Source organism: Zerene cesonia, chromosome Z, assembly GCF_012273895.1.
Source record: "Zerene cesonia ecotype Mississippi chromosome Z, Zerene_cesonia_1.1, whole genome shotgun sequence".
In the NCBI taxonomy this organism is placed as follows: Eukaryota; Metazoa; Arthropoda; class Insecta; order Lepidoptera; family Pieridae; genus Zerene; species Zerene cesonia.
The window spans coordinates 6,374,724-6,393,317 of record NC_052122.1 but is presented as its reverse complement, the minus strand read 5'-3'; the positions used below and the strand labels follow the sequence as shown (position 1 = coordinate 6,393,317).

The 18,594-nt window shown below is 32.9% G+C and overlaps 2 protein-coding genes across 3 annotated transcripts in view; both read left to right on the top strand.

Moving 5' to 3' along the window:
• The window catches only part of LOC119835889 (DNA-binding protein D-ETS-3-like), a 58,013-nt gene that overhangs the window by 3,717 nt on the left and 35,702 nt on the right, over positions 1–18,594 (top strand). Inside the window, exons 1-3 of one of the 2 annotated variants that reach the window (XM_038360987.1) lie at positions 3,389–3,881; positions 6,267–6,634; positions 10,262–10,345. In XM_038360987.1, the coding sequence (XP_038216915.1) occupies positions 3,877–3,881; positions 6,267–6,634; positions 10,262–10,345 (457 nt within the window). In that variant the 5' untranslated portion in view covers positions 3,389–3,876. Of the gene's footprint in view, positions 1–3,388; positions 3,882–6,266; positions 6,635–10,261; positions 10,346–18,594 lie in introns of those variants that run through there. The other variant, XM_038360988.1, reaches the window with a different exon arrangement.
• LOC119835888 (IQ and AAA domain-containing protein 1-like) lies at positions 15,349–18,051 on the top strand. Its single transcript, XM_038360986.1, has one exon. The coding sequence runs from the start codon at positions 15,349–15,351 to the stop codon at positions 18,049–18,051; it is 2,703 nt and encodes a 900-aa protein (XP_038216914.1).

The window sequence follows — 18,594 nt, the reverse complement described above, 5'->3', positions numbered from 1 at the left end:
TGACAGATTCGAAATTCAAATGTAATATTTTTTTATAATTAAGTGTAACAGTATTTATGGCCAGACTAAGTATAAGAGCCTTATGAAATCTGTAATGAGAATACGCAAGATTATTTCGGTAAACTTAATAGAATAACAATAAATATTCATTTTATGTATTTTGATACATATATGTTGCAGTGTTTTAGTATATTAGAGAGGGTTGAAACGGAACAAGACTATGAACTCAACCTCAGCTTGTCTACCGTTATGACTCCTCTCCTTCAAATATAGTAAAAGTATCTATTTGTTTTTTATTAGCCTTAAATAATGTAGGATTTTGTAAATATAAGATGTGGTTTGTATAAATAGTATAATACACATCCGGCGATTCATCGAATCGAAAGATTCATAAATTCTTATATCTAACCTTTTCAGGATTGGTAGTGTCTCTAAATGGTATCAGTTGATTAGAATTTTTTTTTGTTAAATTTAGTGAATAAAACCTGGACAGGAGAAGACAGTCATAAAAAAATCATGACTATAATTACTAAAAAAAGTTTTAGATAATAATAAGTTAAATTCGATACGTATCATCATAATAAAAAATAAAATAAGATAGTTTATACTTTATATTATGAATATTAAATAGAAATAGAGACGTTAACGACTGTTGCGGGCATCTGAAATCAGGGCAGCGGAAATCTTTACTTTTAAACATTTGAATGTTGATAGTAGAGATATGTAGGTAATGAATTTATTTACAAGAAAATATCCTTCTTACAACATTTTGTAGATATACGATATCAGAGACGTTTTGACGACAGTGTCGAATGATCGTAAAATTTGAATTTATCGTATAAAAGATAGGCAAATGTTTACCATTTGCCTTTCATAGGAGCTACAAGAGTCTACTAGAGTCTAGAATATGAACTATATCAAAGCGAATCTTTGGGACGAAGAAAAAAATCTGATGTTTTCGCTTGAAACATTTAATAAACAGTTAAGGGTACAAATTTTGGTAAAAATGTGATGCAACCGACGAACTTGACGTATGAGCGGAAATCAAGAAATTTTTCTCTGTTAAAATTTAAATTTGATTGATGAATTCGACGAGTGAATGTTTAATGGTGCGTTAATTAATTCTGTTTTAATAATGAAAACCACAAACAGAACCGCAACAGACCACTTAAACTATAGGAAATATAAAACAAGTAACATAACAACAACTTGTCATACGTGGTGAACATTTTCTGCTGAGAATATGGAGAGGTATAGAAAACCTGATATGAAACTCCAAGAGCCCAGTTTCACCATAACATGCACATGAATGACGTCTTAATAAACATTGTTCAGTCTGAGCATTTTTTTGTTGAAGATTTGGATCTTACAATATGGAACTCCAAGAGCCCTGTTCACTATAACAAAAATAGAAATGATGTGTTAGCAAAAGTTCTTTAATCTGATGGGCATTTTCTGTCGACATATGATAATCAAGATTTGGAATATTTGATTTTGAATCAACGATATCTGCGGAAATTCGGGAGGAAAAGTAGATCTTCCTCCAGTTTGTTCACGTCCAAAGTTCACATAACGAATTCGCGACCACCATTCGTAATAAATAGTTATTGATTTAAGATATAAGAAAACCTTAATTATCTTTGCACTATCAAAATCAATTTATACTTTTCATAAAATTGACGAAAAAATATCGAATTATTTCAAATCTCAAATCAACGATATTATCACCGTTATAAAACGATTTTTAATGTGAAAGGTGTATTAAATCTTAAAAAATAATGAATGAAGTGAAGAAAATGTACAGAATAATAATATATTATTAATTAAACAACCAAATAAAAACTCTCCTGTCGATAAACGAGGTACCTACTTAAGGTGGTCGCCATTTTATGTATGTAAGAAAACATAGAATCAATTGCAAACCACGCACTTTTTAATAAATGTATGGTTACAATTTAAAGCAAATGTTTAATCTTTTCATTTCTCGTGTGATAAATACCTATAGTTTTACCTTCTAATACAGAGTGTGTTAGATCTTTGACGTATTAATTAATTATTAACGAGATAAATATATATTATTAATAATAAGTAAAATAGTTAAAAAGAAATAGTGTATATAATGTAGATCTAGAAACTAATTGATCGACCTTTTTAAATGATTCATTAAATATTATTCACAATATTTAAACTATTTCTTCACTCAATTCAATTCATGTTATCGTACGGAGGAGGAACCAGAGTCATCACGATGTTTAGATAGTATACTTTAATTGGAATGAGTGCACGCAATATACTAAATAAAAACATAAACAAGTACATTAAAATAATAATAATCATGTTAGCTATTATTACAAAGGAGATCTGAGTGTCCATAACAAAAAGGCCATCGCAAAAATGCATAACACTACTGATGCACGTGGTCGAGTCAAGAGTGAGGTGAAGGCCAATACTTGAGGAGAAGAGCGGCAGGATAGACTGCCGGATGGAACTTTTTGTTGGATATAATAAGGTAATGTACAGACTTCCTGCAGTAAAGTGGCGCGCACGGCGCCCACGCGCACCCGCCGTAATCTGCATAGGCAATTCATTTGCTGCCAGTTACGTCTAGCAACTGAGTCGAAATTCCCTTACCAGATGCATAGGAAGTCGGAATACTGAAAATGTTATATCTACGTCTGTCATGTTTGCGTGATCGTTGACACTGACTATTGAGGTTAGACTGAACATCGACGCGAATCAACACTTGTGCACTTTGACGGCCAATCTCATTCTAAAATTTTTATTACTTATATAATATAATGTTTACTATTTACGTTTCATGTAATGCAGTTGTCATTTAACATGCGGTCTCTGGGTAATTAAGCAATATTATTTCCTTTCTGTCCGTGTCCTGAATGTTAATTGTAACGATGAGTGTTCGGATATTACACCGAACTGTCATGCTCATTATGAAATGTTGATACCATTGACGAAGCATTTCATTAACAGCTCCCGTTATAGCGCTTGGATCGGATGGATGGTTTTAATTACTTTTGGTGTTGTATCCTAATAATGCGATATGTTAAGTGCAAATAATAAGTACGTAATATTTACACCGATTTGAGGTATTCGTGATTGTTTTTTGTATGATTAGATTTGTGAATTACACATTAAAATTGACATAGATATATAAGATGCTAAGCGACGTTAGTTGATACTAGATCGAAGTAGAGCGATCACGGCGCATCTACCTGTATTGTATTGGCGCCGAGATGTACTTTCTAATGCCGTTTTAGGTATGGTATTGCGTTTAAATGAGCTAGTGTCTGTGGTCAAATCGACCAGTAAATAAATTGGTTATACGACACATTTCCCTTATGCCGGATGCAATCAATTTGAGTGGCACAGCGCAGGCGCGGCATTACAGTCGCTGGAAGGATACGGTTATGTTACCACCATAGATCTTAAAAAAACTAATTAATTCCGGAAAGTTTCTCAATAAACTGTTTGGTGTTATCTAGATGGCTTAACAATGATGTGCAGTGATGTGATACATTCATTGAATTTAACTATTTTAATCGGTTTCTTATAGTGAGATTCAAATTTAAGTGCGAACTAACACTGAAATTATAAGGTTATTAAGTATTGTGTATATTTTGTGATTATAAAATATTTTTTTTTATGAATTGATAAGTTTTAAAATAGAACATGAATGTCAATTTATTTTAAATTTGGCGCTGGTAAATAAATTTATAATAACGCATGAATTGTATACTTATACTTGCGGTAATTAATTAAAAGTGTGTGGTATCACTGCAATGTGATACCACACTAATCAGCACCACGGATAATAGCAAGAAAGTGGAAAAGCGACCGAAAAGAAAAAGAATTTCAGATATGAGGTGAGGTTTTATTACTATGCATATTGCATTTTTTTTTAAACATTACTTTAAATGTGTGCATAAATTTGCCACTAGTAGGTTCGTTTTCAAATAAGTGGTCGTTTAGCTAATATATGTACCTATTAGATTTTTCTAATAGAAGTTTTGTTGAGCGAACAGTTTATTATGTATATATATTTTTATGTTTGTTGCATAGAGCAAGAAACTTATTTAATAAGACAAAGCAATGATTTGTTAATAAGTTTTTATATTTTCTAAGGAATACATATTAATACGTATTGATCATATTTTGAATATATAAAAATCAATTGCTGTTCAGTAGTCTAGCTAAAACGCGAGAATGGCTGGTCTTTTTTTATTATAATCATGGTTTGGGTGTATCTGAATTGTCCAGGGAAGGTTAAAAGGAAAAAGGTAAAAAAATAGGGATAAATATTTCAAAAAAAGGTCTATGGAGTTGTGGGGTTCGCCGGGTTAGCTAGTTTTGAATATTATTTGTCATGAATCGAAGTTCGTGTAATAATGGTACAAGTTAACATACCAACATAATATCGTCTCTAGACGGAATAAAAACATTATACTAAACTAATACTAACACCTATAAAAAATTGTTAAATTTCATTGATGAGACTTTCAAATATGTGCGTAATCGTCGTTGTACCTAATATAAATTATTTAATATTATTCATATATTTAAATGATATGAATAATATTAAATAGACTACACTAGATAATTCATATATTTAATATTTAATAGCAAATCCCCCTTTTTAGAATGGTTAAGAATATTATTAATTCGCAGTAAGAAAAAAATAGTTAAAACTATATCTGTGCTACAAATCACGGGACTATTTAGTTATTTATGATACTGTATTAACTAATATTAATAAATTTTAACAGTACTTTTAAGTCTGTAGATACACAGTAACTTACTTGTGGTTTCATGTTAAAGTAATGAGTATGAAATATAGAACTCTTATAATATATATTAAGTGCAATCTTCTTAAAATTTTATGTTGCATGTATTACATGTAACTTGTTGTATAAGTGTTAAAATTATTTAGAGAAGTTCCTACCATATTATTTTCTCAAGAGTCAAACGTCTACAATGGCAATAATTTAGAAAAAAATAAAGAACTAAAATTTAACCACAAATATAAAAAAAAATCATGAACAACTAAAACAATTTTCAATACAATAAGCTTAAGTTCAATACATGTCAATATTATCCAAAAACTGGCGTGTGATTGCATATCACACAGGTGCACGCAGGTGAACACAGGTAAAATAATACTAGGTGAAACACTGAGCATTTATTTTTCCGCATTAGCCGCCGGATTTTCGTACATCTCTTAGCTTGTGCTAAGCGAACCGCCGAAAACCGCAATATCCCAGGATTTTTCCAGATTTTTGTCAGGATTCACATTTGCAGGCCAAAATTTAGGTGTCTAAACTCTATTCTATCGAAATGTTTGTGTTTTTGGCTGCTTAGCATATGTATGTACATGATATTGTAGGTTCATCATCATCATTCCAGATATGTTATGAATTATTATTATTATTACTGCAGGGACCAGGGCTTCATATGAGGTCTCAGGTCAATCTACCTGGCTGCCCAATTGCGAAGTGGCAGATGTCACATGTAGTCAAACTATTAATTCTTCGACATGCCGGTTTGCTCACCGCGTTTTTCTTCACTGTTTCGAGCAGTGGTGATGTGGATAATTTGCAGATGAATTGAAAAACCAATTTGTTCCTTTCACGCTTGTCCGGTGTCGAAACCCGACTTTCCACTTTCCGGCCCGACGTCCTAACTACTGAGCAACCAGTGCAGTTACTGTACATATATATAGTGTAAAGTAACTCTGTCTGTATCTTCTTCATGTCCAAAACATTGAACTGATTTGAATGAGGTTTGGTACGTTTGAATATAGCTTGAGACCCTAAAAAGGATACTTTAACCCGGTAAATCTCATGGGAACGGGAGCTCTGCTGTTAAAACGCCGGAAATGTGTATCTTCTCTATTGACTAAGCGGGCAACTACCGGTGTAAAAAAAAGCTAGTTGAGAATATATTCAAGAAATATATTTTTTAGGTGTATCTTTCATCCCTTTTAGCTTACAAATCTTCTCAATAAAATTGTGAAACAATAATAGATAAATTCTTTATATCTATAAATGTACTAAAAATTTAAGGCTGACGAGTTTATTTGTTTCTTTGGATAACCTACTCTCAGGAACTACAGGAAAGATGTCAAAATTCTGCCACCGTTAGCTATAATACGCGAGTGCTATATAGGCTATATAACCTGTAACACAAGCGCAACGCTAGTGTATAATAAAATGAACCTAAGTGCCCATTTCAATATATTTTATTTGTCTCAGGATCGACGTTCGCGGACTAAAGTGTGCGACCGCACTACGGGCCGTCAAAGTTGCGATGTACGAAAGTAGTTGCTCCTACAGCGGGGCTTTGGAATTAAAACGGAGCGCTCTCAAGGAAGAACCCTGGCCAGCCACAGAATGGCCACCTTACCGCCTTCACCAGTCCACATTCGAGCAATTGAAACAGAGTGTCGAGAAAGCGAAGGCCGCGCTTCAAGACAGATCAGGTCTTCTGGGGACGGCGACGGCGTTCGGTGACTTTTATGGGGGACAATTTGGGCAAGATGGCACAAGCACTATTGGGTTCGGACGGACGTCTAGAACGGAGGATTCAATGCTTGGATCTGTTGATAAGAATAAAGGACTAGGTATATATTTTTTCTTTTAATAGCTTTCACTTTGTCTAACACTGCTTTTAATTTTCATTTACATATATAATGTATTAAATAAGTTATGTCTGAATAATATATATTTATTTAACAATATAATAATATATACTTCAGTTACTTAAACTTTAAAATTGGTTTGATATGAATTACAGTGTTAGGCAAACACTTTTGTAAAAAAATATATCTCTATACTTATAACTGTTATATCAATTCAATTCATGCATTTAATGACTTAATGAGCACTTGATATCCGCGCTTTGTGTACTGACCTTAATGTTTATATAAATTGGTGTATTTACTTCACAATACGTTCAATTTATTATTTAAGTGGACTAAATTATGCCAAGTCTCCGTAGAATTTAAAGTATTTACTTTATTCGAAAACATTCTTGCTTTCTGAGAAATATTCAAATTTTATTCATCCGTTTTTTCCATTTAAGATTTGTAAAAGAGATAGTTAACATGGCAGAAAATTATATCGATTTCGACGTTCTGTTTGTGATTTAATATTAAACACCTTACCTAGCCGCAATACGTTATACTTTTGATTGTAGGCGTTTAAACCCTTTTGATAGCTCTGGGAGGCTGTAGGTACAGCAAGGTGGGGTGTTTCTTTGGATAACAATCTCTCAAAGGGAGAATATCTGGGCGTGCGGGTTACCCTACATCCCTACAGTTGTCATAGCAACGCGACGCCCACGCCCGCCCCGGCTGGATCATCGCTGCCTTATAAATACTATTTGAGCAAAAATAAAATTTTATTATCTTCGTACAGTTCATTATTCCGAAAGTTACCCGGGGGTGCAGCGTTTCCCGGGGCTTAACGAGGGGGTCGATTGTCAAGGAAAATGTGCAGCTGAAATTTCAACACTGCATTTCAAATGTTAGGCTCCTAGATTTATATCATTTCGCTTACGTATTTGAAATGAAATCGCTCTCATGAATGTTTTCTAAAGTGTTAAGATGATTTCATGGTAGCGTATTCTATATTTAATACTACATGACAGCTGTTTTCACCTTTTATATATAACTAGCTATCCGCCCGCTGCTTTGCCTGCGTAGTCGCAGGAAATTTAGACCCGGGGTTTTTCTAGCATGTTCCCGTTCCCGTAGGATTTCCAGGATAAAAACTACCCTATGTCCGTCTCCTGGGTCCAAGCTACCTCTGCACAAATTTTCAGCCAAATTGGTTAATCCGTTCTTCAGTTATAAATAGTGTAACTAACACCACTTTCTTTTATATATATAGATTAATTCACTCGAAGGTTCAACGCACATATATTTGATTTTCAATACATTCATTTATGTTATTTTATAATCTTTCTTCTCTTTTTTATCTTATACTTAAACATTTATGTGAATGAAAAACAAAACAGTTATGTTAAAACAGATTATAGAGTCATGGGCCCATAAATTGTTCATTAATTTATATAACATATACTCGTAACAAATTTTGCGAAGCCAAATACAATACATTTTTCTTAGAATTCAAACACACGATATAAATTATTACTCTGAAAACAAATAAAAGTAGAATTGCCGCTCTTATAAGTTTTATTCACATCCGTTTTAGTCTGTTGCGATGATATACAGGCAACTCCAGCCAAGAATATCAAGCAAGAAACAAAATGAATACAAACGTGAATATTTACATAAATGTATTGAAATTAGCGCAAAATCCACGTGTCAGAAAGAGGGTAGAGTGCCCTTGCTCTAAAGTTTATTCTACATAACTGTAGCTTCGCTATAGCAAGCTATAATAAATCTGTCATAAGTTTAGTATAGCTTGTTGCGTTTTATCCGATTAAAATTTATTTACAGAAGCTATGCTTTTGAGCGTTAACTAAAGCAATATGTGAAAAAAATTGTATCGCTATGAACAATAATTACATAGTACTCTTACTTTATATACAATGCTTGAAATATATCTATAATTTAAATAGAAATATTATAGAACACGTGATATTTGGCTTTTATTACGTGCTCTGTTTAGAACGTCACGTATTTTATAGCTTATTTTAGCATAGTTCGGTGAAGTAAGCTATGTATTCGGTCATTAGGAACAAGCGTATTAAAATTTATAAGCCATCAGGGGCTAAACTAAAGAGTTGTTAACACGAAAATGATTCCCTCCCGCCCAGTGGGATCTCAAAACAGTTCAACCATCATCAATTACGTCGGCGTACTTTAGATTGTATCATGATAAAATATATATCAATAAATAATAACTTGCGCGATGCGTATATTGATTTTTTAATGTTTATTGCGTAAGGGCTGGGGTTGTTTCATAATTTATATTCATTAGTGAATCGGTTGCTATTCAGCAGAGGTTAATCAGAATCAATGACGAGTTATACTGTTCACAGTTAATAAAAACACATTATGCGTGATTTATGAGTTTTACTATGATTTTATTTCGATATTAAATTTTTGCATTTAATTATACACATGAACATCAATTATTAATTATACAACTATGAACAGAATGAACTAGAAGGAAATTTATAATACCGCAAAGTCAATACGCAATCCACAATAAAAATTCTCACTCATCCCTCGGATTACCAACAAACAAACAATTATAGCACAATCAAAGGGCACTCGTGCACGAAGTATAAATCAGGGATGATAATGGGTTAGATAGAGTGACATGATTTTTAGTTCGTATAGCTGACAATAGATGGCTCGCGTCATAATTGCGCACGCGCACGACGTTGTTTTGATGCCACTTCATGGGAACCGTGGCGAATACAATGAACACTTAATTGTGCGAAAGGAACACCAGTAATGACGCGATGTCCCCCACGGCCGTTAGATTTATGCGTTCTGCTCGACCCAAAAGTGCCTCAGCATATTTATACAATAAATAAATAGTTCGAAAACATATTGCGCAGAGTAATTCCGGGTTCACAATGATGCGTTAACTTTTTAGCGTGGGATACTTGATGGGGAAGTGATCACTATTGGGGATGGGTTAATTTAATTATATTTATTGATTAAAGTAGAAACGATAAACGATAACGATTTCGTTTTGAGAATAGCAACTACATAGTTTCTTTCCGGCTATTCTCTGTAGAAACTGCTTTCCGAATCGGTGGTAAATGTTAAAACTGTTTTGACTGTCTAATTGAATAAATTAATGTTTGTGTTTGTCACGCACGCACGCACAACACACACACACAAATAAACCCACTGCATGCTGATATTATATAATTAAGCTTTTTAAATAACTGATTTTGTTTTGTATTTTTTAAATAAATGTAATTGTTTGTGTTTGACTTTAGCAAAGATGGCTAGGTCTAGAGTGGAAGGCGTCGGTCGTCTCTAGCACAGGTTTATTCCTAGTTGAGGCGATCGTCGTGTTTGATTTGTGTTGAATCTATGTGTTTTTGCTAAATAAACGATTTTTATTTATTTAGTTTAAGCGTATTAGTATTTAGAGTTTGACAGCTATTTATAAAATCCACATTTGAATATACCTTAATAACTGAGCCGGTAGATATTTTTAGAAATTTTGAATTGAAATCAAACTAGATTGATTTAACGCCTACATTTTTAAGAGTGTTTGTTTAGCCTCCACATTACTTAATTCTGCTTTAATTTTAGGTACAGAGAAATTGTCAAGCGGATTAAGTAAGGGCTACTCAACGACTAGTCTCAGTGACTCATTGAGAGCGACCAAATGTTCAGGTAAGAGTAGTAGGTAACGTGCACGTGTTATGATTATTAACGGTTACCTTTTGGAATATCCTATCGGAAATTCTTTCACGCTTGTAATTTAATTGAAAAAAAAAGTTGGTAATATACACACATATGGGAACATATTATACACATATATATATATCATTAAAAATATAGGGTGACATTCTGTTTCATCGTTTATAATAACCAATCCAAGTGGATTCACATCGTTTATAATAACCAATCCACATGGAGATTTTTATAGAGTTCAGTTGCTTTTTAGATTTCACACGACCTTGTTTTACATCTAACCTACTATTATAAATGCGAAAATGTGTTTGTTTGTCCTTCTTTCACGTCGCACCGAAGCGGATTAAGGTACGATTTTTATATCTGGATGTAGTGACTAGAGTGTGTCATAAGCTATTTTAACCCCAGTAAACATCTAATGCCCGTGAAGAGATCCATTATGACTATGCGATCGAAGCCGCGGCTAACAATCAGTTTTTTTATAATATTCATTGAATTAATCGGAAGAAGAAATCTATTCTTTATAAATTTTCTGAAAGTGTGCTCAACGCCCATTACGATATTTGCTTATTGTAAGAATACTAATGAAAAATGCATAGCACACAATTATGAAATCAAATGTAGTTGTATACAGGCGACGAAATACCTATGTATTTTATTTAGCAATTTATTCACCGGCAGGGTATCTTCAATGCAAATAACTTCTCAGTTATCTCGCCCCAATGACGTCACCGCGGCAACCTGATTAATGACGTCACGCCCCTAGTCTGTTATCGCAAAAACTGATATACATATATTCGAGTTATCAACATACGTCCCTGATATTAAATGGCTATTCAGATAACTATTATTTTCCAGCCCCAAATACGATTTGGGTTGTGAAAAGTTTGAATCATACATTTAGTACCCTATAGTGACGATGTATTTTTGTATTTTATATTAATGTTTTACAATGACTTTCATGCAATAGTTCATAGTAATTTTACGTGATTTTTTAGCGTCATATTATTCATATTTATAACTTAAAGACCCATGGGTCTTAAAACCAAAACTTATATGTATATCAAATGGTACAATATTTTCGGAATAAATCGTATGTGTTCCGCCACATTGCACATTTCTGAACACTTCAAAATAATCAAACGAAAGGAAGAAAAGATCTCTATGAAATAAGCCAGCAAATCATTGTATCAAATCTTAAATTGACCTAGAAGCAATTGTTGCGATAATTAGTTGGTCACAAAGATTTAAAGTGGGGTAGGCGAAGCGTAAAGTCAAAGAGAGATGACAATTAAAAGTTATCGTGTACGTCAAAGGAGCGGTTATTTCGCTTCGTGAGCCGGTAACTATTTAAGGGTTGAAGATCTTACAAATAATTTTTAATGGCTAAAGTATTTGAAATGAAATATCCAGTCGGAATTATACAATTATATTTATTTTCGTGCTAGCTGGTACTGGGCAATGAAAATAAAAATTGTATCTAGAGAAAAGATATGGACATAATAGTCCAGTCAGTCATTTCAATCAAAACCTATTTGAAAGCTTTCCCGGAAGGTAATAAAACAGATGATATTATAGATATTGAGTATATACTTTTAGGCGAAAGCCAATAAAATATTGCTTAGGCAAAGTTGAAATGGAAAAAAAAGGTCATCAAAATATGTGAAAAATCACTCATTTTAATAACTTTCCGAAAAACCTTATTCATAAATAAATAAAGCAGTCAATTTGAAAATAATATTGCTATGTTTTCACAAATATCGTTACAAATTCCATAATATAAATAAGTATGCATAGCAATATATTTTAACATCAATCGAAAACCCAGAAAAAAAAAACATAATCAACGGCAATGGAATGAACAAACAGATCCAGCGATGGCCACCCAGGGCCATAACTAAACTTTGGCACGCGTCGTCACATGTTGTATGTAATTAAGAGCTCTCGAATCCACTGTTGAAGTGGCGCACGCTAACATTCGATACGGTCCATAACACCACCCTTATTTATGTATATTTCGAATTATGATAGTTATTTATAATATTGAAATTTCATAAATAATGTCACTTTTGTATATGAAATACGTGAAAGTAAGAGCCACATAGAACTAAGTGCCATTATGTTTTATTTAAACCTTTAATACTGGTGAAGGGACGAGAGCATATTCATTTATAAACACATTAAATATAAAAATTATTTGTTACTGATATTATTACCGTTAATAAGTACACGAAAATATAGCTGAAAATATTATAATAACACAGAAAAGTTTTAATTGGCAATTCAAACCAACATGTATTCAATAACATATTCGAGAGATCACAATCATATTCAAATAATGTCAGGTCCCGGTTAGGGGTCAGATCGACCCCAGTAAGCGCATCTAATGTTAGTGCATGCACGCTTTGAAAGTTCACAAATTTGTGGTGACAACCGTGTAGCGATGAGATTTTTCTCATGGTACCTATTACAAAAGATCAGATATACTGTAGGGTTGACTTAATACTGTAAATGTACGTGGCTGATCGAGGTTATGATTATTTTTCGTTACTATTTTTAAACTCTTCCCATTTTTATTGGATTAGACATTATATAATGATAATCACAGGAGACAGTTTGTTTAATAAAAAAAACTCATCTTCTTTTTACCTAATTTCCTCTGAAACTCAATGTTTCAGCATTTATATATGAAAAAGACGTTGAAGGTCTCCTGACTGTTACAAAGACAAATCTTAAAACTTCTTGGCCAATCGTAATCGATTTCGAAAAATTGATAACCGGCTTATGATCGAATTTTTCTATTTTTTAAATAAACATTATTACGGTTTGATATTTTCATATACAATGACTTTGTCGATGAGCTTTTGCCGATGATACTCCATTGCAAGTATAGTCAATCGCTGCAATCGGTTCCGGTAGGAGCTGACTAACTGAATGGGTGGAGAGGCTAATTTGTTGCGCTACCAGATTAACAATTAATGAAGATGATGTCGTGAGAACTGTGGGGAGGAGACTCATTCTCTGATATTATTGAGTATGGAACTATGTTATAACTCAATGGCGACATTTTTTTCGATCTATAGAGAGTTTACTTATGAATTATCATCGATTTTGGAGTCATTGTTTGTTTGGTAAAAAAAAAAACATGAAAGGTTATCGAAATTATATATAACTGACATATTCTTTATCGTTTTAAATGTTTCGTTGATTTCCTTTAATTTACAACAACTGATTATTTAAAAATTTAATTAATTAAAAAACTGAAACTGCAACAAAATTTATTGTTTAAGATAAGAAAATAATCATAATGTAGATTTTATAACAAGCCGATCCCTTTGGCTTCACCCTTAGCTTGTTTTATTGACCGAGACAGAGTTAACAAAATTAATGGCTCAAATTTCTACACCAGTAATGAATACATAGGAGGGACTAAATAAATCATTGTTACATTGCATTTTGGGCGATGCTGTTTCAGTGACTGTGCCAAGTTATAAGCGTATTATAAATTAGTTATTTTATATAGCTGTATAGATACAAGAATAATGAAGTTGAAATGTTACATTTAAGCTTTATTAAACAATTTTCTTCTTCTTTTTGAAATAAACATTATTATAATCATTAATTTAAAAGGATTGGTATTTCGTTATAAATCAATTAATTATTTAATATTTTAGTAGCCATTTTGAATCCGTAGTTTTATTTACTTGTTGCACAGGTTTATGTTCGGTAAGTTACAACTTACGTACTTCTATGTTTGAACGATCATATTCTTAATTTATTATAACATAAACGATACTCTTATTAGGAAATCCGCACTGTCAAACTATTAAAATCATCAATCTATACTAATCCAATGATCGTACATAATTATGAAACTCAATTTTCATATCAGCCTTTTTGGTTAAGTTAAACATATCTATCTACTTTAATGTTTGACTTTATTGCCTTAGGATAATGAACAATATATACAAAAGATATTTTTAATCAATATAAAGTATTGGTTTAAGCATGTAAATTGCTCTTCTTTTAAACTTCGAAATGGATTCTGCGCTATGACTGGCTCTTAAACGCATTACCCGCTACCGCTCATGAAACGTTCGCCTATAACTCGCTAGCGCTCGTCAATTATTTGTATGCAGAAAAGCGACACGCGCGCACCGGAAGTGAGCAGCGAACGCGTGCGTCGATGCTAATGTTCAATGAAACGTACGGAGGCGCACTTGAAACATTTTTATTGTAACCAGCACAGGGGCTGAACGATCATTGTTCAAACCCCTCCTTTTGTAAGCTTATTTAGCTTTAGACTTTAGTCCTGAAGGTTTTGTAGGCTCCACGACGCGGGTACTCTTAAATTATGTGGATATTTCATATTGAGTTTTCAATGCGTTTATACATACAATATGTTTTAACAACATCTAGGTTGTAATAGGTAACCTTCGGAGTGATGACAGTTTATATAAAAGAAAATGTATATTTGTTAATGAATAGAAAAGCGCAATTTTACTTTGATATCCACCACAGCGTACTAAATAGGTATGTATTCAAATACTAGTGCAAGAATATTCCTCATTGTACTACCTATTTATCATTATTTTTGGTATGCTATGATAATTGATACGGCATGTATTTTTTTCTATTAGGTTTTTAAAACTATCGTCTCGATTTATTTTATATATATATACATATTTATAAATCAATGCTACATTAGGTTTTCAAATTTTGAAAATAATTTTGTTGTGAATTTGGCCATATTAGTGAGTTATAGATAATATTATTCGAGCAAATGAAGTTCTATTTATAATCTATTGTATCAATAGCTAAATTTTTCTGTCAAGCCTGCCTTGTCATTTTATCAATTTTGTGATCACTGCCATTCATAAAATAAAATTGAATTGAATTGAATTTTGTGATGGATATGGTATAGTTCAAAAACTGTTGTTATAACAATTATATAATAACTCGATTCACATACTTCATTTAAAATGTCTAACAAAGATTATTACCAACGATGGTTGAAAATAAAAGAACAGATGAAAATTGCATTTTCCGAAGATGAACGCTTACAAGAGTTAGCAGCGGCTTTCGTTGGAATTAAGCCTCAAGGTACAGCAGTCGAATTGGTTGCACGAGTATATTGCAAGTATTGTGATATATATAACAAATTATGTGATTGCTATGATCAAATGCATCAAGTACAAAGACGACCATATATCCGAAAAATTCTAGATGCTATTACGTGCAGACTTTATGAATTGAAAGCAACATTGGAAGATGTTGAAGCTTTCGAATTTACATACCCAGACAATGCACTACAGCAGCTCCTCATGGTTCCTCAAGATATTGAGGTTTTATGTCCTTTTCATTACCCATTTGAAACAAGACAAGAGGAAATGCAATACATTATAGATCAAATCTTATCCGGAAATAGAATCGGTGATCCAACACCAACACCTTCCGAAATTGAACGCAAAGAACAAGAGAGACTAGAAGAAGAAGAAAGAATACGAGAAGAGAAAGAAGCGGAATTAAAAAGAAAAATGGCCATGGGTGAAGACATATCTGAAGCAGCATCATCAATACAACTCTCACCACAGGAAATTGAAGAACAAAGGCTTTTGGCGGAATACAATGAACACGTTAATAATATCCAAAGAATGGAAAGGTCACGATGTTTGATAAGGGAGAAGGTACGAAAATACAATAAAGATGTTAACTTGTATTTGGAACTTGCAGGCACTAAAAAACCTCCAGCACGAGAATCATTACAAATAAAAGCTGCAAAACTTATACAAAAAATATACAGGCGGTTCATGGAAATAAAAAGAGAACATAAGCGTGATATAAAACTTAAGGCGAAATTAGGAATGATTATTCCTTCTTGGACGCCACCGTCAGCAAAAAATCAATTGGAAAAAGTTAAAGAAGACAGAAGAAAATTTAGACAGGTGTATTATACAAAATGGTTAGAAGAGAATTTGAAGGAAAATGCACGTGTACTTAGATTGAGAGAAGGCGACATTATGGAAGATATATCCAGTGAAATTCGACAATGGTTTCGTGAATGGTATAATGAAGTTCGTCTTTTCGATGAATTTCCCTGGCCAGATGAAGGAGGATCTATTTTAATAGTAAAAGGTGAAACATTTACTATAGAAGAATATATCGAATGGAGAACAGAGGAAGATAAGAGACTTAAGGCAGAAGCTGGAGCCCCAAAAACAAAAGAACAAATTAAAGCAGAAAAATTAGCAGCTCGAGAAGAAAAAAGAAGGTTGGAAGCTGACGCTAGAATCAGAGAACAAAAACGTTTACTTGATTATAAGAAATCTCGCCTTAATCCAGATAACGATCCTGGTATTTATATAGCAATAGGAAAAAGTTTAGAACCACTACATGAAGCTTGGGAACTCTATCAGAATCAGTGGAAAGACATTGACACGTCTGATGCACCTATTCAAGTATTGAAGGGATTTATAAAAGAACTTGTCACTGAAAATGCGTATAAAGATGTTCAATTAAAATTGCGACCAATTGTAGATGATATGATGAGATTGGAATTAAACATGTTAAAAAATTCATTGAAATTGGATTACAATGCTGCAGGCATTGCTAAACCACCACAGAGTAAAAAAAGAAAAAAACCTAAAAAAATTAAGCCACCAAAGCCTGAAAAAATACCTCCCGCCAGAATGTTCCAAATGTTAGTAGATGAAGGAATAGTCAGAAAGTATCCCCGCATCACATTAGATGATTTCTGGGGAGATAGAAACTACGCAGCTGCTGATACGCGAGCTGTTCTGTGGACGCCAACATTTCCTCCTCATTGCATTGGAGATGTCAAAGAACAAATAAGAATTCGTTGCCTCCTCGCAATGGGTTCATCGTGTCCTAATGCTACCAGAGCACATCTTTTAATAGGACCCAAAAGTTCTGGAAAGAGAAGTTTAGTATATGCCATTGCAACTGAAACGAACTCAATTTTGATTGATTTATCTCCCATGAACGTTTACGATAAATTCCCTGGTCCAAAAAATTTGAAAACAATGTTTCAACTTATAAACAGAATTAGTAGGATAATGCAACCCACTGTAATACTTGTAGACAATGCTGACAAAATGTTCTATAAAAAGGTTCCTAAGGAAGAAAAAATGTTTGATGTAACAAGGCTCCAAAAGGATTTTTTCAAAGAAATCATAAAACCAATTTCATTAACAGAAGACAAAATTCTTGTTTTGGGAACAGCCTCTGAACCCTGGTTAGCAAAAAATGCTCCCATGTATAAAATTTTTCCTTCTACAATTTTAATTCCCAGAACAGATTATGGTAGTATATCATATATTCTATCGAGGATGCTAATGAAATATCACGGAATGGATAGAGAGTTTGACGTGCATTGTGTAGCTCAAGCACTGAGAGGATATGACATTGATAGCATAAAAAAGGGCGTTGATAACTTGTTGAATGGACGAAGAGTCGCTCAATTGTATTATAAACCATTGGAGCCTATGGAAGTGGTAGCATCTGTTTTAGATGCTGATGGAGTTTTTACAGGTGAAGCAGACTTCGAAATGTATAAAGATTGGTATTATTCCTATTCTCCATGGGGAACAAGATATTACGATTATATGCAAATGTTGGAATCTCAACTTATTTACAAGTTAAAAGCAGAAAAGAAGAAAAAATAGTCACCCACGTATTTTTTATTTGTTTCTATTCATTTTTTGATAATTTTTTTATTCTTAATCTCTTTTTGTTTATTTTTTTGTATAATATTTTCGCTCAGGCTATAATTGCTGTTTTATTTACCGATATGTAGCTAACATAATCTGCTCAACACTATCTTTAATTCAATTGCAATGATATCTACTGAATATTTTTATCGGCTACAATAATGATTTTTTAAAATATGTTTTAAATAAGTTATATCGTACACGTATATGTATGTATAATGTACCTATGAGGTACGTTATATTATCAAGGGATTTATTATTTAGTCCCGACTTCAAAAAGCACGTCAGACACATTTGGTCATATCGATCTGAAATATAAAAAAGAATAAAAAAAGGGATCGAATGTGTGTAGGGAACAATGAAGTTGTATGCGTTTCTCTGCTTCTAAGTTCAAATTCTTAATTCATATACATATTATGCATTCCGGCTTTAACAAGCAAATGTCTCTCCCTCCCACCCTCTTCACTATTTTGATAGCTTTTATTTACTACCACAATG

Bases quoted from the DNA above. Each gene is read 5' to 3' on its own strand.
- LOC119835888 (XM_038360986.1), top strand. From the start codon at position 15,349: ATGTCTAACAAAGATTATTACCAACGATGGTTGAAAATAAAAGAACAG.